Source organism: Mustela putorius, unplaced genomic scaffold (assembly GCF_011764305.1).
Source record: "Mustela putorius furo isolate JIRA1106 unplaced genomic scaffold, ASM1176430v1.1 tig00000992_pilon_pilon_pilon, whole genome shotgun sequence".
Taxonomy (NCBI): Eukaryota; Metazoa; Chordata; class Mammalia; order Carnivora; family Mustelidae; genus Mustela; species Mustela putorius.
The window spans coordinates 1,935,899-1,958,108 of NW_025421526.1; the positions used below are offsets into that span (position 1 = coordinate 1,935,899).

Genomic DNA, 22,210 nt, shown 5'->3' on the forward strand with positions numbered 1-22,210 from the left:
TGCCTAACCAACTTTATTAGGCAATTGGACTCTGTGCCAGAAATGGTTGACTTGATTTTTTTAAGTCTATCAGCTTTGCTGACCAAACCAAGTAGTAATTTTACAGATAATAATTAGAGTTGTTTTTAATATGTAAAAAGGCCTGGGAAAAATTATTTAATTCTCCTTACTTCATTACCAGAAAAAAACGAAAATATGTTATTAAGAGCTATGTGTTATTCATTGACTTAGTCAGTGTGATTTGCAGGTGAATCAAGCAACTTTATTCTATGCAAAACATGAGATAGATTCTACCAACGGACCCCCAGGTCTACCAACTTAATAGAAATAAAATCTGGGAAGCTGATATTTGCTATAGTTAAGGCAACTTCCTAATTAAACTGGATTGTACTTGCTAATTCAGACTTTTTACTATAAAATCACTGTCAAATGTCTTCAACCCATTTAAAAGAGTCTTAAAGTACTCACATCAGTGTTGGAAAAGGTACTATGTGGTAAAAACCAGCTATGAAAAATACAATGTAAAGTTTCCAACCATTCTGGCTTTTTAACAAATCTTTAATATTTTGACTATTTTTATACATTTCCTAGGGCTTTGATGGACGAAATGGAGAAAAGGGTGATACAGGTGCCCCTGGATTAAAGGTAAATCAAAATAAAATCATATTTTTGTAAGTAAATTCATTTAAATGTTATAGCTATGTTTAAGATTTATATTTTGGGGTTTAACTTTTTCTGAAATTTACTTGAAATTTGCTTTCCAGGAACTAAATAACAGTGACTATTTCAAATGTTCTACCGATGCTTCCATGAAAGCTGATAACTTGAACTGTCTAGATTAGAGACGATTGTGCATGCCTAAGTAACTCACTGATTATTTCTGTTTCATCCTCAAGTTTTTAAAATGCAAAAATTGAGAATTACAGCAAATAAAAAGCTACCGAAATTTTGAAATTGCTAAAACATATCTTTTTCTTAGGTTCTATGATATTCTTCATAATGTGCTGCATTTTAGAAAAAACTATACATTCCTGCCTCTGTTCTACAAAATGGTAACATACTTTACATGTTTTAGGGTGAAAATGGCCTCCCAGGTGAAAACGGAGCCCCTGGACCCATGGTAATTATATTTCTTATGTAGATTTCAGTTTTCATTTATTAGCCTCCATCTAACCCAAAGCTTGCCTTGCTCCTCTCCAGCTGTTCTTCCACAAGGTTAAAGTAAGACCATTTATTCTACTGTGTTCTGCAGGGTCCCAGAGGAGCTCCTGGTGAGAGAGGACGGCCAGGGCTTCCAGGAGCTGCGGTGAGTCTTGGTACTGGCACCGTTCCTGCCAGAATCACAGATCAGGGCCTCAGCCCGGTCTGCAGGCTGTGGCAATCTTCTGGAAAACCTTTCCCATGAGATAGCATTTAACAGTGCCTATTTGTAGCTATCATTGTAGGGAAACAAATAACGGCCTTACATAAGATAAGGGCCTCTCTTTTGAAAAAATTTTTAAGTGTCTACTTTGTCTACGTTACTTGAACCATTAATTCACAGTTGATTCTTTGTTGTTGTTGTTGTTGTTGTTTTTAGATTTTATTTATTTATTTAACAGAGAGAGAGAGATCACAAGTAGACAGAGAGGCAGGCGGTGGGGGGAGGAAAGCAGGCTCCCCGCTGAGCACAGAGCCTAACGCAGGGCTCGATCCCAGGACCCTGAGATCATGACCTGAGCCGAAGGCAGAGGCTTCACCCCCTGAGCCACCCAGGCGCCCCTCACAGTCTACTCTGTTAAACGCAGGACCCAGTTCTTCTACACATCAGAATGTTAACAATTTGACTCTAAAAATATGTTCTTAGTAAGTAGATTGTAGTACACTGGAAGCAGAGTCAGCTCCACAGAGTGAGAATTTTAGTCAGAACATCACTCATGACTGGGTTTTCAGAATTCAGGACATGTTTGAGACAAACTTCTCTTTCTAGGGTGCCCGAGGTAATGACGGTGCTCGTGGAAGTGATGGACAGCCAGTAAGTAACTTTTATCTATTTCTTTAAGGGAGTGAGAGGTTACACGGTATGGAATGCTGGACTAATGGATTACAGACCTAAAACTCAACATTGTCCATAAACATTCACTCCACAGACACTAAGTCCATAAACACAATCTAGAAACAATCTAGAAACACTAAACCCATAAATGAAATCCTGCTATTTTTCATTATACTTGGCCCATTACTAACATCTGTATAGAGTTCACTTGTTAATACCCAGTCCTGGACATGGCCATTAGAAGGGCCCTGCAAAATAGATCTTGTTGATCCACATTATAAACAAGAGTGCAAGAGCTCCGGGCTAAAGAAATTGCACAAAGTCGGAGAATTTGCGGCAGAAGGCAGGGGGAACCTACTTTTCTCGCTTTACATCGTAGTTTCTTGTTATTTTGCCACATTGTTTCTGCACATAATATTCATCCACAGGCCATAAATACTATTTTCTCTGTGCAATTGTCTTCTCTATTGTGTGTGTGCCAACTTCCTAGCCAGCACTATGTTAGCTTCTGTTTCCTTGATTAAGAGCTCTTGAAATTGTCTTTAATTTTTTTCAGGGCCCCCCTGGACCCCCTGGAACTGCAGGATTCCCCGGTTCCCCCGGTGCTAAGGTAAACATGAATTTCTACAGAAGAATATGAAAGAGGTCTTGAGGCACCAGAAAAATCATTGAATTGTTTCTTTAAAATGATACATAGGTTTACCCGTCGAGTAGGCATCCTTTTACCTGTTCCAATCTCTAACACCCTCTTTTTGATTCCCGAAGGGGTTATCCCTGGCACTCAACTGTTCCGCTATCTCTTTCTCGTTTCCCAGTCCCTTTCTGAAAAGCACATCCCGTAATCACACGCAGCATTTCTCTGCCTTCCTGATTCGTGATTCTTTGCTGGTGACAGGCGTATCATCTTGCACTTCCAGCCCTGGGGAGATGGGCTGAAACTGGCTTAGTGGTTAGAAGTGACGAGAGATACTGACCACTTCGGGTCTTTCCCCTTAGGGTGAAGTTGGACCTGCGGGATCCCCCGGCTCAAGCGGGTCCCCTGGACAAAGAGGAGAACCTGGACCTCAGGGCCATGCTGGTGCACCAGGTCCTCCCGTAAGTGACCAATGCGGCCTCTGCGGCGCGTCCCTGCATTTGTGTCATGAAAGCATCTGCTTTACTGTTGTTATCACCTAAGATTTATATATTTTAATCATTGCTTGGTGCTCTGAGATGACTCTACTGTGATAAATATGGACTGGATTAGTACTAAAATTCATGGGCCTTGAGATTTAACTCTTCTGAATTTATGACTTTCATGTTTAGTTGACAAAGCGAAGTAGAGGACAGAGAGTGATCAGACGCTTCAAAGACTGTGCTCCCCAGATCACTGATCACACCAATTCAAGGAAGAAACAGGATTAAACACCTCCTCTGTTTATTACTTAACAATTCAGACCAAGCTCAGATTGTCTTTAATTTGTAAAGATAGTGATCGTTCTCTCGCCTGCATGGTGTGTTGTGCCGCAGTCGGAGGAGTCCGCGAATCTCTACAAAGCCCAACGCCACCAGTGAATTTACTTTGCAATGTATGCTCACTAGTGACATTATTTTTAATACACTCTTCTCCCCTCCCAGGGCCCTCCTGGGAGCAATGGAAGTCCCGGTGGCAAAGGCGAAATGGTACGTTACCCTCGCCCCCTCCCTCGTGTCAGCCACACACATTTTCAGCTTCTTTTGCACTTTGTGCTTTGCGTGACCATCCATTTGTGATGTCTATCAGCTCTTCAGAAAAGACAGCTCACGTTTTGACTCATGTGATGTTCTTGGGCTATTTTTAGGGTCCTGCTGGCATTCCTGGAGCTCCTGGACTGATGGGAGCCCGGGGTCCTCCTGGACCAGCCGGAACCAATGGGGTTCCTGGACAGCGTGGCAGTGCAGTAAGTTGCATAACTTCCCTTGGTTGCTTGGAGGGTGTGGCTCCATTCCCACGAAAGAAGTATAAACAGCAGAATTTTTGTACTTGTTCAGCTGATTTTATGCTGGTTTTGCTCTGATTTTACCACGGCATTGGCAGTTGCCGCTGCTGATTTTGTTAGACTGGACTCCCTGTTTTTAAACCAAGATTTTGTTCATTTAGGGTGAACCTGGTAAAAATGGTGCCAAAGGAGAGCCGGGGCCACGTGGTGAACGTGTAAGTGTTACCCCAACAGAATGGATTATTTATTATTTCAGATGACAGTTTTGCAACTGGATTTATCCCTTTATTGGCATTGTTTTTAGGGGGAAGCTGGTTCTCCAGGTATTCCAGGACCTAAAGGTGAAGATGGCAAAGATGGTTCTCCGGGAGAGCCTGGTGCGAACGGACTTCCAGGAGCTGCAGGAGAAAGGGTACGTTTCCCACAGGCATCTCAACGGAGACCTGGATCACTTTCATTCACATAGAACTTGACCTTCAGGGTGAGGAGATCATGGTTTTTCTTAAGCTGAGTACTCAATCCCAAATACTGCTTTTGAGACATTGTATAACACAAGAACATCTCTATTGCTACTCAGAAATTATGAAAAAGTTTTCATGCTTTGGGCTGAAACATTTGTGTTTCACTATTTCCAGGGTGTGCCTGGATTCCGAGGGCCTGCTGGAGCCAACGGCCTTCCAGGAGAAAAGGTGGGTAACTTTAATTTCTATTTTTGTAAATGCTGGTACTACAAATAGTTATATTCTTCCATATAGTTTCCTATCAACTAAAACCTAAATATCTGAAAGAAATATATTGCAGTTTAAAAATAATAATAATTTCCAGTTTACAGTAATGATTCCTGCCCCTGCTCAGCTCTTCTCCTAGCTTTGTAACTAAAGCAAGTCACTTAGCTTCTATGAGAATTTTCTGACATATGTGTCAACTGAGAGCCATTTATTTCAGCATCATTGCAAGAATAAAGTAAATCAAAATGCTTGAAAATTCTTTGAAAACTCTAAAATACTACACAAAAATGATTTTATATCATCAAAGATATTTGATTTTATACACACAGAAATGTATTGTGATACCCACTGAATATTTCTGGCATATGGTGTTTATCAAAGTTGCCTCAAAATATTCACAATATGATAACCCAAGCTAATAGATAACAGTGACTTTACGGCATGTCAGCAGCACACTAGCTCTCTTTAAGAGACAAAAGGAAGGGGTGCCTGGGTGATTCAGTTGTTAAGCAACTGCCTTCAGCTCAGGTCATGATCCCAGAGTTCTGGGATCGAGCCCCACATCGGGCTCCCTGCTTGGTGGGAAGCCTGCTTCTCAGTCTCCCACTCCCTCTGCTTATGTTCCCTCTCTTGCTGTAAAATCTTTAAAAAAAGAGAGAGAGAGAGAGAGAGACAAAAGGAAGCTTTCTAGTTGTAACTTAAATGTGATCAATGTCTAGGTCACTAAAGGTTCTTCTACTTATTTGTCGAATTATCTCACCTCATAGGGTCCCGCTGGAGAGCGTGGTGGTCCTGGCCCTGCAGGGCCTAGAGGAGCTCCTGGAGAACCCGGACGAGATGGTGCCCCCGGAGGTCCAGGCATGAGGGTACCGAGAAACACTTTCTTGCTTGACACTGCCGTTTAGTAGGAAGAACGGCAAATAGAGGAGGATCAAAGACTCCTTAGAACAGACTGTACTTCTACAGCCTCCAGACAAAACAAGCACTCTTAAGATAACTGAAGGTTCGAACGGATTGAAGGAAAACAGAACACTTGACTGAGATATAGACAGGAGAATGTGTGCGAATAAAAGTCTACATAGAAAATCTCAAAATTTCACATAGATACATATAATTTTCAATTATCCTTTTTAAATGCCTGACTAACTTCTTCATTTCAGGGTATGCCCGGAAGCCCAGGAGGGCCAGGCAGCGACGGAAAACCAGGGCCTCCCGTATGTACACGTTTAACATCTCATTCGATAAGCCCCGTGAATAATGGAATCACACTTCGGCCTACATGGATGTATATTGTAGAGTCTTGATACACATATTTTGATATTTTGATGAAATCTTTTTAAAACCTCTGTTCATGTAATTTTTTTATTTTTTTTCATTAGGGAAGTCAAGGAGAAAGTGGTCGACCAGGTCCTCCAGGCCCATCTGGTCCCCGAGGTCAACCTGGTGTCATGGGTTTCCCTGGTCCTAAAGGAAATGATGTGAGTCCCTTCCTTTATTTAATCAATAAGTATTTGACAGAAGGCGTTTCCTTGCCCTGTGGGAGTTCAGAGATGCCAAAACCTGATCTCTGCTTCAAAGCATGGTATAATATATGAAAGTCAAAATACCATGTGAGACAGGGAGTTGTTTTTTGTTGTTTTCTTTTCTTTTTCTTCTTTTTCATTTTTTTCTTTTCTTTTTTTTTTTTTTTTTTTTTTGAGTTTTGAGTTTTGAGTTCTGGGGCAAAAGTAGAGAAATTTATGGCAATCTAGTTCTAGAAAAGAGTTTTGGGTTGTGGACGCATACATGTTCATATGGAAGGGGCAGATCAAAACTATTAGGGAATAGGACACTGAATGATTTCCTTTTGAAAATTAGTAAATACTGGCTACTTCTTTAGGGTGCACCTGGCAAGAATGGAGAACGAGGTGGCCCTGGAGGTCCTGGCCCTCAGGTATGCAGCTTTCATTCCCTTTTCCAGCTTTCTCTAGATGCATTCGTTTCCATCCTATGGCTTCTGTTTATGATCTCCATTATCTTTGCTTCCCTGACTGCTTTTTTTGTCTTTAGGGTCCTGCTGGAAAGAATGGTGAAACTGGACCTCAGGGTCCCCCAGGACCTACTGTAAGTTCGCTCACATAACTTGGAGATGGAAGTGAGTGGGGGTGGGGCAGAAGAAAGACTTTGGGAATCTTATCGCCACCAACACTATGTCATCACAGTTCACCACAGTGGTTTTGAAGCTTGGTTACCTCGTTAGCTAAATGTTGACCAACTAGAAATGAGGATGTCTCCCTCGCATCAGTTCTGTAGGCCAGACTGTGCCCTTCCTCACACCGTTAAGTTTCAGTTAAGCAATGAGTCTGTTGAAAAGAAAACTGTGTGGACTAAATATGAAAGGATATTTTATAATAGAACATCTCATTATATTTTTCTACATTAGGGGCCAGCCGGTGACAAAGGAGATGCAGGACCCCCGGGTCCACAAGGATTACAAGTAAGAACTTATTTTCATATCCCTGGGTTTCCACTTCTACCGGATAATTCAATACTTCTTCTCAAGAGCTGTCTTTGTTGAGCTAACTGACAGTTCAAATTTTGGATGACACTACTAAATTATAATTAATCTTAAGCTTAACATTTGTGGTCTGTCTTCCTCCTTGAAATAAAATAAGTGCATTAGTCAATTTTTAATTAATAAATTAAAATTAATTTAATTAATTATTTTAATTAATAAAATTTTTTATGCTTATACTTATTTTTGTAATAATTTAAATCCACATAGTTAAATCAATCTTACCATACTCATTCATTCATTTTCATGTACAGTGGTAGAAAAACTAGAGGGAGAGAAATATTAAGTCTGGAAGATATGGTTGTCCCTTCTCTGTCACTGGATTTTGAGAGCCACAAATTTTGTAGCTTTGAAAAGACCATTAAAACCAGTTTGAATACCTTGCAGAAACATACACTGAGAAGATGTTCTGTAAGCAGTGTTTGAAGCGCAAATATGATTCTTTGTAGGGTTTGCCTGGAACCAGTGGACCTCCAGGAGAAAATGGAAAACCCGGCGAACCAGTAAGTGGCGTGCCCTTCTTTAAAAAGAGCTCAGAAACCGAAAGAATAAATCGTGATCATTTATCAGTTATTAGCTTTTGCATTTCCTCGTGCCATCGTTTCTGAGTTGTAACGTACAGTTTTAAATATTCAACAAAGAAAATTATTCAATCATAGGTATCACACGGAAAGTTTCTATTTTACCATGAAATGAAAGAAAGCGTACATAGCTCGAGATTTAACAAATTGTACAAAATGCAAGCCAGTCACATGTGCTATCTTGCTTACGTTCCTACAACATGCATTCTGACGGAGGCCTAATCAGATAATGCCGATCTTCTAGGGTCCAAAGGGTGAATCCGGTTCACCTGGAACTCCAGGAGGCAAGGTAAGTATTTTCATCTATTTTCTAATTTCTTCAGCATTTTATAGAGCAACTGAATAGTGATTCACTTTTGGTATATCAAAGCAAAATGGTCTTTCTTTAGAAGCTCAACAGTGCAACTATTTGGCGAGTACACAGGGTAACTCAAGACATTTGCAGATTGGATTTGCTCCATCTGAAAAATCACATTTTCTGACATGAATAAATACTACGGAGGCAGCTATGGGCCTGAAATTGAAAAAGTCAAATCTTTCCAGGACATTGACTCTGCACAGGAAAACTGTGTTGGTAGAAATCTTAAAAAAAAAAAAAAAAAGCCCCATGAATAAAACAATAAGAGTGTCCGATGTAGCTCATCAGACCGGACATGGAGGTTCCCTCCGTCACTCTGTGTCTCCGTTTCCATCTCTCACTACATTGATCAAATAAATGTCTTTTATAACTACCAGCACTTCCCAGTTGTTCAAAAATATAAGTTCCCCAGTGGTCTACATCCAAATAATACAATTTAGGGTGCTTTTGTTTGCTGTTAGTCTTGGGTTGGCTAACAGAGCTCTTCTGCATTCCTACCCCAGGGTGATTCGGGAGCCCCGGGTGAACGAGGACCTCCAGGAGCCGTGGGGCCCGCGGGACCGAGAGGTGGAACTGGCCCCCCTGGTCCCGAAGGAGGAAAGGTGACTCTGCCCGATCCGTTCTAGACTTTACAAAATGCACTCCATTTCCTTCCGGTGGTTCACCATGTGTCCTCTGATTTCAGGGTGCTGCCGGTCCCCCTGGGCCAGCTGGACCTGCCGGGACTCCTGGTCTACAAGGGATGCCTGGAGAAAGAGGAGGTCCTGGGGGCCCCGGCCCAAAGGGTGACAAGGTAGGCACGTCCGTGCTATTAACTCTAGCATAGAACAGACTTCCTGGGTTAAAGGCGAGGAGCACTGCTGCAAAGCAACCTGTTTTCAGAATTAATGTTGCCATTTTCTAGGAAGGGAAACTTGAGGTGTGTTGCTAGAGTGACTTTTCGTGAGAACCTCACCGGCCATCACAACATGTCCTCAGGGTCACTCCTCTTCCTGGCCGAGTCTCCCTGTGGCTGCTTCTAACCTGATGACTCCAGCTTTTATCTGACTCTAACCTGATGACTCTGGCTCTTATCTGACAGGGCGAACCGGGCAGCGCGGGGGCTGACGGAGCTCCAGGGAAAGACGGTCCCAGGGTGAGTTTCCCCGCGGGGCACAAATAGGACTTCCCTGAGTGTGACGCAGAAGACTTCCCTGTCGCGACTTCTGCTGGTCCTAAAAACTCATCACCATCACTTAGGCCATGGTTTGCCTTTTCTGACCATTAAGAAGACCGCAGTGACGCGGTGTTTAAAATTCCTAGTTTATATGTGTTATTACCTGATGTTGGTTCAACACTGACGTGAGAATAGAAAAACCTCAAAAGTATAATTAAAGTCACAAACTGAAGTCATCATAAATCCAAGTCACTAAAATCCAAGATAATCAACACTGTTCAGAAAGACAGTTTTTTTATTTTATACACATGGTAATTCAGCGATACAGTCATACCACGGAATCCTACTTAGTGGTAAGTAAGTGCAACATTAGTGACAAGGAAATCATGCAACAACTTACACAAACCTCAAGGACACAGGCTGAGTGAAACAGAGTCCATCTCAAAAGGGTGTGAACAGCGGGATTCCGTCCATGCAACACTTGCGAGCTAACAGAGCTGGTGATTGCCAGGAGTTAGGAAGAGGGGAGAGAAAGATGCGTGTGACTGAAAGAGGGCATGAGAGGGAGTCTCACGGCAGCTGCGCATTCGAGCATCGTCGTCATACCACACCACTCTTCCTAGCGGGGCCTAGAGCTTGTCCTCACACACACCAGCACGAGTGAGTGTGAGACCTGAATCAGCTCTCTGCATGGTCCCCAGGCGTTTCTCGGTTTGATATTGTACGAAGTTGTGTACGATGTTAACATTGAAGGATGCTGGGAGACAGGTGCATAGCATTCTCCGGGATCTTCTTTTGCAACGTCTTGGGAATCTGTAACTATTTCAGAGTTAACCATTAAAAACAAACATCTTCCAGATATGACCACAGCCAAGAAGCAAGACAGTTAAGTCATTACACACGTGTCACACTTACCATTGTCACCTTCAAGAAACTCATAGGAATTTCACTTTTGACAGATCAGATGGGTAGGCCATCAGCCAATTTAAAAAATCCACCTAATGCCTCACATACATTGGTAAAACTCATATTTGAAAATGTCAATTTGGAAATTTTAATATGTGCATTTATATTCTGAGTAGTTAAACATTTTGGATTATCAAGCAATTGAATAAGGCAATACATTTCGGTTCTTAAAAAGCTATTCCTGTAAGATCTCACACCACATCACTTACCTTCTGCAATGGAAAGAAAAAGGAATCAGTCAAGTTCCACTGAGTCTTACCATCCTTTAGAGGCGTCTCCATAGACTCCCCGAAGCCGTAGGCCTGGCGACATTTACACACCAAAGGAAGCACCATTTGAACCACCATAGAAGTCATAGTATCTAGTTTATTAGGTGACTGCTATGTCAATATATTCTCATTAATAAAGTTAATAATTTTATCTTTAAAATCAAACATGTATTTCTATTTTCTTTAGGGTCCTACAGGTCCCATTGGTCCCCCTGGCCCAGCCGGTCAGCCTGGAGATAAGGTAACACTTCATACTACTTAGAAACCCAAAGAAAATGTCCCCGGCTTTTGGGATACAGGGCAAAGTTTTTTCCTCTTTTTTCAGGGTGAAGGTGGTGCCCCTGGACTTCCGGGTATAGCCGGTCCCCGTGGTGGCCCTGTGAGTGTTGACGACTCTCCATGTACTTTATAGCCCCACCCAGGCAGCAGGGACCCCTGCTTCCTTCCTTAGCGATTCTGCCCCGTGTCTCAAGGGCAGGATGACAGTTTCAGGAATTGTGTGACAAGCAAAAGAAGGTTCAAGTTCTGAAATTCAAAATTCACAGCAGACAGTTTTAAATCAAGCCATCTATCCTAAATAATTCTGGAAAAAATTTTTAAAATGCACAAATAATATACATTTGTAAATAATATTTCTTAAACTGCAGGATCTCGCCTGAGGCACCTTCTAGATCTAAATAGAATTCTCTCCCTTCAGGATTTGCAACTCAGGACAGATACATAGTAAATGGTCCTAATTAATTAATTGGTTGATTTCTCAAGTAACCCTAAGTATATTTTTAAATACTCATATTTTTTAGAAGTCATATGATTGCGTGTGTTAAACCCTTCAAAATTCTCAGGTTATTGTTGTTGTAAATAATATCACAATCAGAGGCAGGAGGAATGGAAGGTTCTGGAGTGTCCACTCCTGGTTTCGTTGAGAAGTGGAAAAGTTCCCCAGTCTCGCCATCTTGGTCAGCTTCGCGTACTTCGTGCTTAAAGGAAGGAGACGAGATGTCCAGGGGGCGATGTTGTTGTCCTGTGTGAAGGCGTCTTCGCGGTGACCAATGACAGTGTTTTCCCTCCAGGGTGAGAGAGGCGAGCATGGACCTCCAGGCCCCGCCGGCTTCCCCGGTGCTCCTGTGAGTATGAACACGCAGCCCAGAACCCTCTCTGGCTGAGAAACTCATGTTTGAGTCTGGCTTCTAGTCAGGCCTCAGCTTCTCCTTCCCCGTAGGAGATTTTACCCCCCCCCCCCATGCGTGCGTGTGTGTGTGTGTGTGTGTGTGTGTGTGTGATTGTTTACTTCACTCCTCCCCTTTAAAAAACACTTGACGTGCCTTTATGCCCCATTAATGAGGCTCACATGATACCCGAGGTTTTAAGACACTGACAGTGTTGAAAGCTATTCCACTGGAAGATGAAACTCACTAAAATTTGCTCTGGGCCTTACCTTTCTCCGGCGAATTTGCTGGCGTTCCTTTCCAAAGCACAGTCCTCAGAGAGCTTTTCTCCCCTAGGACGAATAACATCCATTTGAACGTTTCCTGGATAGTTTTCTTCTATCCTGGAAGCATCTCTGTTGGTTTTGGTTTGGCCCGTGATCAGAGAACGTTCCTTTACAAGTTTGTTTCAACCACTTGGCACCTGGAGAATTGTGTTTCTGAAGGAAGAGCGGGATAGGCCGGGGGGACCGGGAAGGCCGTCCGCTCACGGTGGCTGTCCTTTCTGAATGCAGGGACAGAACGGCGAGCCCGGTGCCAAGGGAGAAAGAGGTGCTCCTGGCGAGAAGGGGGAAGGCGGGCCCCCTGGCCTCGCGGGGCCTCCGGGCGGTGCCGGGCCTGCGGTGAGTGTCCTCTCTCGCTCGGTTTCCAAGGGGAAAGCGTCAGTGTATCCACGTCCAAGACTCCGTCCTGGGAGAGCTTGTCAAGGCGATGAGTATCGTCCTCCCAGGGGTACACGTCTGGCTTTGATGCCCCCGCAGTCTGGATAGGACCCCAGTCCAGGTGCTCTGACCACTTCCCAGAGTCACCGCTCTGCGGACTTTTGTCTGTTCATGGGTAGGTCCGTTGTAGCACCCCCCCCCCAGTTTTATGAGCTCTAACTGACATGTAGCAGTGCACAGGCTTCAAGCGCGCCGCAGAATGACGGGGTGTACGGCTGCGCTACGAAAGGACTCACAAGAAGTAGAGCTACGTGGTTTGCGAAGGCTGAAGGCTGCTTTCAGATTTTGATTTTGGTGAAATTCTGATGAACCATTTCTGTCTCCACTCCATATAGGGTCCCCCTGGTCCCCCCGGCGTCAAGGGTGAACGTGGGAGTCCTGGGGGTCCTGTAAGTATCGATTCTCCTTACTGGGTCTCTAAACTGTGATTCGAAAGCATTAGTTCATGCCAATCTGTACAAAAACGACTTTGAATGCACTAGATCCCGGAAGAGTATAAAAACTATAATCCCTTAATCATATGTCCTGTGTGATTCTGAAAGGAAAACCAGCGGACCATAAGTGCTCCCAGGGTGGAGGGCAGATCCCATTCCTTACCCTCTATTCTTGTTTGTAGTAGTTAATTATTCATTCTGCCTCAGATTTGAAATTCAAAACCATATCACCCCTTCACAGGGCGCTGCTGGCTTCCCTGGCGGTCGTGGTCCTCCTGGTCCTCCTGGTAATAATGTAAGTATTTTTTAAAAATAATTTTTATTTATTTCATAAAGAATATTCATATATGCATGAGAGGAGAAACCTACCCATTGCCACTTTACTTCGTCGTGAATTCCATCTTAACTGCAGGTAAAAGCGGGAAGAAATATTCACCTTTTCATTATAAAACACACCAATTTCAAAAAATCTCTTTGCAGGGTAACCCAGGGCCCCCTGGCTCCAGTGGTGCTCCAGGCAAGGACGGGCCCCCCGGCCCCCCTGGCAGCAATGGTGCTCCCGGTAGCCCTGGGGTGTCTGGACCTAAAGGTGACGCTGGCCAGCCCGGAGAGAAGGGATCACCTGGCCCCCAGGGCCCTCCGGTGAGTGGCTGCGCTGCTCTGTGGGTTGACAAGACCATTTTATTTTGAATTATGAATTCAACATAGGAAAACAGAGTCACAGAGAGAAGAACTAAGGCTGTCTTTTTTGTTCAACAGGGAGCTCCAGGCCCTCTGGGACTTGCCGGGATTACCGGAGCGAGGGGTCTCGCAGGACCCCCGGGCATGCCGGGCCCTAGGGGAAGCCCAGGCCCACAGGGCACCAAGGTGAGTGCGGCCGTCTTTTCCTGGACTGCTTCCTCTGGTAGCCTTTGCAGATCACTTAACTGTAGCAAGCACGTCACCAACAAATTTTCCTGTAAAAGATGCAAATTCTTGATATGTTCAGATTTTCAGGAAGCATGCATTTTATTTAAGGCTGCAGAACACAGAAGCAATGCCCATCATAGGGCAGCCTTGAACATGAACCCTAAGAAACTGATGTCACAGAAAATGACTTGCCACCCTAAATACCTCTACTACGAGATGTGTGAACACCCTTTACTTGGTTGACTTTCAGTTTTACAGAGGGAACTAGTCAGTTTATAGATGCATGGAAGCCTTTCATTAATACCAATTTTGCATCAACTCAATTTGTTGAGTTGTTTCTAATTTTCTTTCCCTAATATTACTGTAACATACTAGCATGTTATAGTCAGTGTCTTAAATATTCACTTAGCAAATGAGGTAATTAAATTCTGTATTATATTGTAATGAAATGAAGATATAACACTAAAGTATATTCAATTTATATGAACATATCTAATAAATATATATATGTTTAAACGGAGTCAGATGTTGAATATAACCTTCTGATGGTCACTGTAAAACCTATAATTTCCTGATGGCTAATCATGATTTTTTTTCCTCAAAACGGCCATGTCTCATTTATATATCTTATATTAGAATGTATTCTAAATAATATAATCATTGTCATTATTCAGCTCTCTGGCCAGAGTCACCTGGAAAGTAGGAAAATACAAGGAACTTACTCCTCTTCAATGACAGGGATAGCTTTAGGAACAAATGCAATAGAGTCTTTAATAAAACAAAGCTTTTCTTAAAAAAAATAAGGAAATCTCATAACATATTGATTGCTAAGATATAATAAGTTTAAAAAATAATTTGAAGTTAACAAAGGGTAAAATAAGTTGAAATAAAATGTCTTTTATTTCTTTGTGCACAGGGTGAAAGTGGGAAACCAGGACCTGCTGGCCACAATGGAGAGCGTGGTCCTCCTGGCCCCCAGGGCCTTCCTGGTCTGGCCGGCACAGCTGGTGAACCTGGAAGAGATGTAAGCGCTCGTTCTCGGGAAATACCCAACTATCCTTACAGTGTCTGGTAATTTATTTAAGCAAGGGTCGCATTGTGTCTTAATGTCTAAGAGTGTAAATATTGCCACACGCCGAAGTTCTCCTCCTATCTTTAATAAGATATCTCTTCTATTACAATTTAGAATAATCATCAATGTTCATGTTCATTAATATTTGCCCAACGAATGGTCATTAATGGAAAAGACTGTAAAAGCTAAATAAAGACACAAGTTGGGGATGCGGAAGGCCCCAGTTTATAGCATTCCTCGGCATGAAAATGTGCTACATGTTATCAGTGATTAAGTCTTTTCTTAAACCGTAGATTTCCATTATCAGCTTAAATTACTATTTCTTACACTCTTACTTGTTATCTCTTTCCTAAGGATTTTTTTACACTTTTTTTTCCTAACCACTTCTCCCTCTCTCTCACCTGTGAAATTTTAGTGCCGCAGGTGTACTGCTTACCTACTGAAGTATGACCCTTGGAAGGGCCACAGCCACTGTAATAGCTAAGATTGTTTCGTCCCAAGAACCAATTTTTATCCTCTTTAGGATTCTTGCTACCACTGAGAATACATGGCTTAGATCAGATTTGAATGGTTCGCAAGAGTTTGATTTCTTTTCTCCTTCCTGTTTTTTTTTAAATCAGGGAAACCCAGGATCAGATGGTCTTCCAGGCCGAGACGGGGCTCCCGGCGGCAAGGTATAACGAACACCAGACAGTGGGTTTGGGTGCGGAACAGTAGCTGCTGATCCTATGTAGCCTCTGTGAATTTGTCCTCAGGGTGATCGTGGAGAAAATGGCTCTCCCGGTGCCCCTGGTGCTCCTGGCCATCCAGGCCCCCCTGGTCCCGTCGGTCCAGCTGGAAAGAGTGGGGACAGAGGAGAAACGGTGAGTTTTTCATTGCTTACTGATTTTCCTCAATCAAGGGATTAGTTGGCGGAAGAGAAGATGTGCCATCTGCCAACCTATGACCTACTATCATTTCTTTTAGTTTTTATGCTACTCATTCCTTAGGCGACTGTGGTAAGAAAGGTGTCTGCGAAGCTTCTGGCAGGAGTTAATGGAGAATCATTACTAAATCTGAGGCAGCATTAATCAGCCCAAGTGCACATTCAGTGGCGGACGCAGGCTGAATTAGCAAGACTTTCCCAGCTTTCCTGTCAGGCCCCTCGGAAAGACAAGCAGAGAAAGCACTTGGAAGGAGAAAGTGGCACTAACTTTCAAAAATAGTGTGCATGCTATTATTCTATCACAGTGAGATTAACCTTTAAATAAAACAAAGCTTTATCAATACATAAATAATCCCCTGCCTGTCTGTTTCTGTTTCAGGGCCCTGCTGGTCCTTCTGGTGCTCCAGGCCCTGCTGGTTCCCGAGGTCCTCCAGTGAGTTATTTTTTATCTACAGTCTAAGAAGCGCTCTACCTCCTGGCACGTTCAGGAAAGGGGATGGCAGCACACCCCACCATGGAACAGAATTTCAACTTTGCATTGATGACACAGAAAGCAGTTTAGGATCTAGAAGGTCCTGGGGGCGAAGGACCTACGTAGCAATTACTGGGGTTTCATCAATGATCAGTCAAAAGTCAAAATTACAAGAAGGCTCTTTAGTGTTCCCACGGACGTGGGATTTCTAGCTAATGGAACGTCATCAACTAGGTTTAATGGCTATAAGTTCTGTTTTGTTTCACCAATATGTACGTGTGTTTGTGAACTTAATTTGAACTGTGTCTGTAAAGGGTCCCCAAGGTCCACGTGGCGACAAAGGTGAAACCGGTGAACGTGGCTCGACCGGCATCAAGGGACACCGAGGATTTCCCGGTAGTCCGGGCGCCCCGGGTTCCCCAGTAAGTGCACCCGCCTTGTTAGATAAGCCCCTTCAGTGCGTGGTGAGCGAGGGAAATCTGAGAGACCCAAAGGAGAAAAATGCTCACCTTTGAAAGTTTGTGCTGGAAGAGTTGAGAAATGGCTGTGAGGGCTTGGTCGGAACAGCAGTTGGCCTGAGCGGTCGGGGGACGAAGGAAGAGCACAGTCACCGTCCGTGGCGGTCCCCGTGCTCCTGACCGGGCCGTGAGTGTGCGGTCCCTCGCTCTTTCAGAAGTCTTCATTCGTGTTTACCCTCTTTCCCTTTCAGGGTCCCGCCGGGCACCAAGGTGCTATCGGTAGCCCAGGACCCGCAGGCCCCAGAGTAAGTGGCATAGAAAGATTTTGGAAGATCCATGTTTTTCAAATATTCTAGCTGGAAGATATTCTAGCGTTGTGACATCACGATGACTTTTTAGGGACCCGTTGGACCCAGTGGCCCCCCTGGCAAAGATGGCACGAGTGGGCATCCGGGCCCCATCGGACCACCAGGGCCGCGAGGTAACAGAGGAGAACGGGGATCCGAGGTGAGACCGCGCTCAGACTGCGCCTTTATGCGCCAGAGACACTTTGTAAGATTTGGAAACTGGATAGTGAGTCAGACGCAATACAAGCACCTGACCTAACTTACAGAATGAACAATGACTTTTAGACACTGTCTACCCATTCTCCATCACACTATAACAACAAGAGAAAAAAGGCACCTTTTTTACAGTTTGATCAAAGAGTAGTCACTGTCAGAATGAAGACAAAAGCCCAATCAACCAAATGAACTCTGCTGGAGATCACCCAGTTATGCTCGCCGTAGTGACTGGTGACCTGTAGTACATCTTCTCAAATGGCTTTCGTGATTTCTGTTTTGCTCCTTATACCATCATTCCCAATACCGCCCATCCCATATCTTTGGCACAAACAGAATAAAAACCGTTAACCCCACAAGACACACATTTGGTAACTGAAACACAGATAAGTCATCGGCCCAAAGACACAGAGTTAATGGCGAATCTGGGAGCCGAATCCAGGTTCCTGATCATATTCCCTCTGGTGTGTCAGAGTTAGCCATACTTACATCATTCATTCTGAAGGAAACATGATAAGAGTGAAGTTTGTGCTCTAACTCCACTGCTGCACACCCGGGGGAGAACAGTAACTTTCATGGTAGCACCTTTATTACCGTTGGTTATCATATGATCACAAAACAACTCGAGTAAACCTTTCTTAAAATGATTATGAGAATGTATTAGTTGTTTCTGATGCATCGTCTTGGCCCAGCAACATATGCCTTCGGCAAAGAGCAAGCACACCTCCATGATGCCTGTTCTTACCCATCCTAGGGCTCCCCAGGCCACCCTGGACAACCGGGCCCACCTGGACCTCCTGGTGCCCCTGGCCCATGCTGCGGTGGTGGGGCTGCTGCCCTGGGTGTTGCTGGAGGAGGTGAAAAAGCTGGTGGTTTTGCCCCGTATTACGGAGATGAACCAATGGACTTCAAAATCAACACTGAGGAGATCATGACGTCACTCAAATCAGTCAATGGACAACTAGAAAGCCTCATTAGTCCCGACGGATCTCGTAAACACCCTGCTCGGAACTGCCGAGACCTGAAGTTCTGCCACCCCGAGCTCCAGAGTGGTGCGTGCGGGGTCCTCCATGCTCCTGGCAACAAGAGCTCGGAGAAAGCTGCTTAGATGAGAACTTGGGGAAGAGAAAGCTTCACTGTAAACAGATCTTTGATAGCAGAAATAGTACTTAAAGAATGTTGGTTGAGTTGATACCAGTTGATATTTTCAGGAAGTATACACAGTTCCATCCTTAAGATGGAACATAAATAACCCAAATATTCTAAATGTGGGAACATTTCAAGACAGTCTTGAAGAAACTGTAATATAAGTCACGGTTTGGGAGGTTTCTGCATATCATTCCAAAGTTGTCTGAGTGATAAAGCAACTTAGATCACCACGTTTTCAGGATAGAATTTATACAACTTGGTACAGACGTAATTTGCAATTTAACTTTTGCAATCTTTATTTAATGAGATTAATTTTTGTGATAAATATAATTAGCTTTTTCATATTAGGAAACAGTTAAAAGAAAAATCCAAGACTTACATAACATTATGTCAAACATTATAATACTGTAAGATTTTGCATATATTGGGTTAATTCTTTCTGAAAAACAAAAACTATTTCAGGTTTTCAAATACCTTGACATGGAACATTGCCTTTGTTAGAAGTCATTTCTGAAAATTACTTAAGATAGAGAACAGCATCATTCACAGGGACTTGGGGTTAAACCCACTGGCATAAACCTAGATTAGGCAAAAAGCTTACATTATTTAGAAAAGCCATGTTAAATAGATAATCATCTTAAAAAGAGGGAGAGATTTCAATAAACACAATACAACAGTCAAAATGTCTTGGCTTAGTAGATCATTATTGTTCCATACAAGAAGCTATATTTTACTTCAATGCTTTTAAATTATTGTACCTCTTTTTAATCTCCACAACTTCAATAAAAGTTTCTGTATTATACTATACTATAAAATACAAATAGATTAGCAAGCAACATCACGAGTGCTGTACCAGATAAACAAACAAAATCATTCTGGTCCAAACTTCACTACCGGATTTTGTAACCAATTCCCATCTTTCTTTTTTGTGACTGAATATTCAGGAGAATATTGGGTTGATCCAAACCAAGGTTGCAAGCTGGATGCCATTAAAGTATTCTGCAATATGGAAACTGGGGAAACATGCATAAATGCCAGTCCTCGGAATGTTCCACGGAAGAACTGGTGGACAGATTCTGGTGCTGAGAAGAAACATGTTTGGTTTGGAGAATCCATGGAAGGTGGTTTTCAGGTAATAAAGGAGACACCTTTTTTTCATTAAGTCATTCCTACTCACCTAACTTTTTTAGTTTTTCCCAACTTTTCATCACAAAGCTAAATTAGCAAATAAATAGGAGAACACAATGGCTTTGTATATCCAGGTGACTATCTCTATAACTTTCATAATTTCTCTCCCAAAGCTAAGTGAGGTGGAATGATCCACTGCATGCAACCACCTTTCTTAGAATTCTTAACACCTGTTTTACTCTAGTGCATGTTACACATGCAATAAGAACATATTCATATATGAAATACTCATACACAAAATATATGACTAACCTGTGTTATAATGACCATACTGTACTGCGTGAATCCCTTAGGACATATGGGTACAACTAACGTGTTTGATCGATTGTGTTTTTCCCCATCACAGTTCAGCTATGGCAATCCTGACCTTCCGGAAGACGTCCTTGATGTCCAGCTGGCGTTCCTCCGGCTTCTCTCCAGCCGGGCCTCCCAGAACATTACCTATCACTGCAGGAACAGCATTGCGTACATGGATCAGGCCAGCGGCAATGTAAAGAAAGCCTTGAGGCTGATGGGGTCAAATGAAGGTGAATTCAAGGCCGAAGGAAACAGCAAATTCACATACACAGTTCTGGAGGATGGTTGCACTGTAAGTAGTGACATTTTTAAAGGCGTGGATCCCAGCGATCTCAGCATTTCTAGTTTAATCATGCTATTTTGAAAAGAAGAAAAAGAATAATGGCGGAGAACAAATGATTACATGTGGTGTGAGCGACATGGGGTCTGCTGGTTCAGGGCGGGGTATTAAACACCACACACATGATTACATGTGGTGTGAGTGACATGGGATCTGCTGGTTCAGGGCGGGGTATTAAACACCACACACACACACACACACACACACACTTTTCATCTCAACCTCCGGGTAAAACAAGTTGAAAGGAAATCAGTAGAAATTTAAATTCATAATATAAACTTTATCAGATAATCTGGGTGGTTCCTATACATTCAGCATGCTAGCTATTATATGGACTCAATCTAAAATCTCTGCTTTCTTTTTAATTTTATAGGTTAGCTTTGAATCTATTCTTTGTTACTATCATTTATAAGCAAAGGGAGAATTCCCTTCTAACAGTAACAAATTCCATGATGAGAGACTTACTCACTTTTTAGTAAACCAACTGTATCTAGTAGCAGAAACCAGACAGAACCAGGCCTCCTAAAATTGGGGGGCCGTTGGCAGTCTCTACTGGTTGTACCTTAAAGCTCTGTAAGGCTTTTGGTTAATGATATGGTTTATTAGACTGCCTGGGGGGCTCAGTCAGTTAAGCATCCATCTCTCGATTTCTGCTCAGGACATGATCTCAGGGTTGTGAGATCAAGCCCCAGGTGGGGATCCGAACGGGGGGTAGAGTCTGCATGAGATGCTCTCTCTCCCTCTCCCACTGCCCCTACCTCCTCACATGCACACACTTTCTCTCTCAATCTCTAAAAATGCCCAGTATAGTTTATTATCTGGGATGATTATATTTTTAAAATGGAAAACGTCTCACATTCATGGAAGGTAACATGACAAGTTGGAAATGCCCTTAGGGCACACTATTTTCTTAAACTTGGTCAGTCAGAGGAAGTGTCTAAGTAATTGTAACATCATGATAGCTCACATTTTTTTTCCCTCTTTTTCACAGAAACACACTGGGGAATGGGGCAAAACGGTCTTCGAATACCGAACACGCAAGGCTGTGAGGCTACCTATTGTCGATATCGCTCCCTATGACATTGGTGGTCCCGATCAAGAATTTGGTGTGGACATTGGCCCTGTTTGCTTTTTATAAACCAAACTCTCTCTGAAACCCAAGCAAAAAATTTCACACTCCGTATGTGTTCCTCTCGTCCTAACCTTGTCAACCAGTACAAGTGACCAACTCAATTCCAGTTATTTATTTCCAAAGGTTTTGGAAAAAGTATAATTTGGCAAAAAGGATACTTTTGTTTTGTTTTGTTTTGTTCTGGGTTTTTTTTGCTGTTACACCAAATACAGTCCAAATGCCTTTTGTTCTATTTTTTTACCAATTCCAATTTCAAAATGTCTCAATGGTGCTATAATAAATAAACTTCAACACTCTTACAATAACACTGTGTTATATTCTTTGAATCCTAGCCCATGTGCAGAGCAATGACTAGGCTTGCCATCAAAAGATAACCATTCCTTCTGAAATAGTCAATATGAAATTAGAAAAGCCCTCCCTGTTTCAACTACCTCAACCTGGTCAGAAATACAGATGAATTCTAGAAGACCTGGAAGATAAAAAAAAATTATATAAATTAACAATAATTTCCTAAAATATTGGTAAAAGTATAGTACAAGGATTTAAAGAGACATTTTTAAATCTACAGTTATTTTAATCTTGGAAATTAACTGCTCTTAAAGGTGCTTTTCTCTTTTCTTGTCATTGCTGAAATGATCAAGATTACCGATATTTGGGAAGGCTTTAAAGACACATGTTATGGTGCTAATGTACTTTCACTTTAAAAACTCTAGGTCAGAATTGTTGCCTTGCATTCAAAACA

General features: G+C 42.7%; 1 protein-coding gene across 1 annotated transcript in view; it reads left to right on the plus strand.

The window, feature by feature from the left end:
- COL3A1 (collagen type III alpha 1 chain) overlaps positions 1–21,773 on the plus strand; it is a 39,636-nt gene extending 17,863 nt beyond the window's left edge. The window contains exons 11-51 of the mRNA XM_004763363.2: positions 592–645; positions 1,076–1,120; positions 1,253–1,306; positions 1,970–2,014; positions 2,592–2,645; positions 3,032–3,130; positions 3,653–3,697; positions 3,856–3,954; positions 4,155–4,208; positions 4,298–4,405; positions 4,629–4,682; positions 5,489–5,587; positions 5,882–5,935; positions 6,101–6,199; positions 6,601–6,654; positions 6,771–6,824; positions 7,144–7,197; positions 7,725–7,778; positions 8,101–8,145; positions 8,718–8,816; positions 8,900–9,007; positions 9,296–9,349; positions 10,793–10,846; positions 10,931–10,984; positions 11,676–11,729; positions 12,326–12,433; positions 12,868–12,921; positions 13,208–13,261; positions 13,447–13,608; positions 13,726–13,833; positions 14,792–14,899; positions 15,568–15,621; positions 15,703–15,810; positions 16,252–16,305; positions 16,659–16,766; positions 17,054–17,107; positions 17,202–17,309; positions 18,117–18,414; positions 19,456–19,643; positions 20,046–20,288; positions 21,328–21,773. Of these exons, the coding sequence (XP_004763420.1) occupies positions 592–645; positions 1,076–1,120; positions 1,253–1,306; positions 1,970–2,014; positions 2,592–2,645; positions 3,032–3,130; positions 3,653–3,697; positions 3,856–3,954; positions 4,155–4,208; positions 4,298–4,405; positions 4,629–4,682; positions 5,489–5,587; positions 5,882–5,935; positions 6,101–6,199; positions 6,601–6,654; positions 6,771–6,824; positions 7,144–7,197; positions 7,725–7,778; positions 8,101–8,145; positions 8,718–8,816; positions 8,900–9,007; positions 9,296–9,349; positions 10,793–10,846; positions 10,931–10,984; positions 11,676–11,729; positions 12,326–12,433; positions 12,868–12,921; positions 13,208–13,261; positions 13,447–13,608; positions 13,726–13,833; positions 14,792–14,899; positions 15,568–15,621; positions 15,703–15,810; positions 16,252–16,305; positions 16,659–16,766; positions 17,054–17,107; positions 17,202–17,309; positions 18,117–18,414; positions 19,456–19,643; positions 20,046–20,288; positions 21,328–21,474 (3,603 nt within the window). The 3' untranslated portion in view covers positions 21,475–21,773. The remainder of the gene's footprint in view (positions 1–591; positions 646–1,075; positions 1,121–1,252; positions 1,307–1,969; positions 2,015–2,591; positions 2,646–3,031; positions 3,131–3,652; positions 3,698–3,855; positions 3,955–4,154; positions 4,209–4,297; positions 4,406–4,628; positions 4,683–5,488; positions 5,588–5,881; positions 5,936–6,100; positions 6,200–6,600; positions 6,655–6,770; positions 6,825–7,143; positions 7,198–7,724; positions 7,779–8,100; positions 8,146–8,717; positions 8,817–8,899; positions 9,008–9,295; positions 9,350–10,792; positions 10,847–10,930; positions 10,985–11,675; positions 11,730–12,325; positions 12,434–12,867; positions 12,922–13,207; positions 13,262–13,446; positions 13,609–13,725; positions 13,834–14,791; positions 14,900–15,567; positions 15,622–15,702; positions 15,811–16,251; positions 16,306–16,658; positions 16,767–17,053; positions 17,108–17,201; positions 17,310–18,116; positions 18,415–19,455; positions 19,644–20,045; positions 20,289–21,327) is intronic.
- Positions 21,774–22,210: the final 437 nt, after the last annotated feature.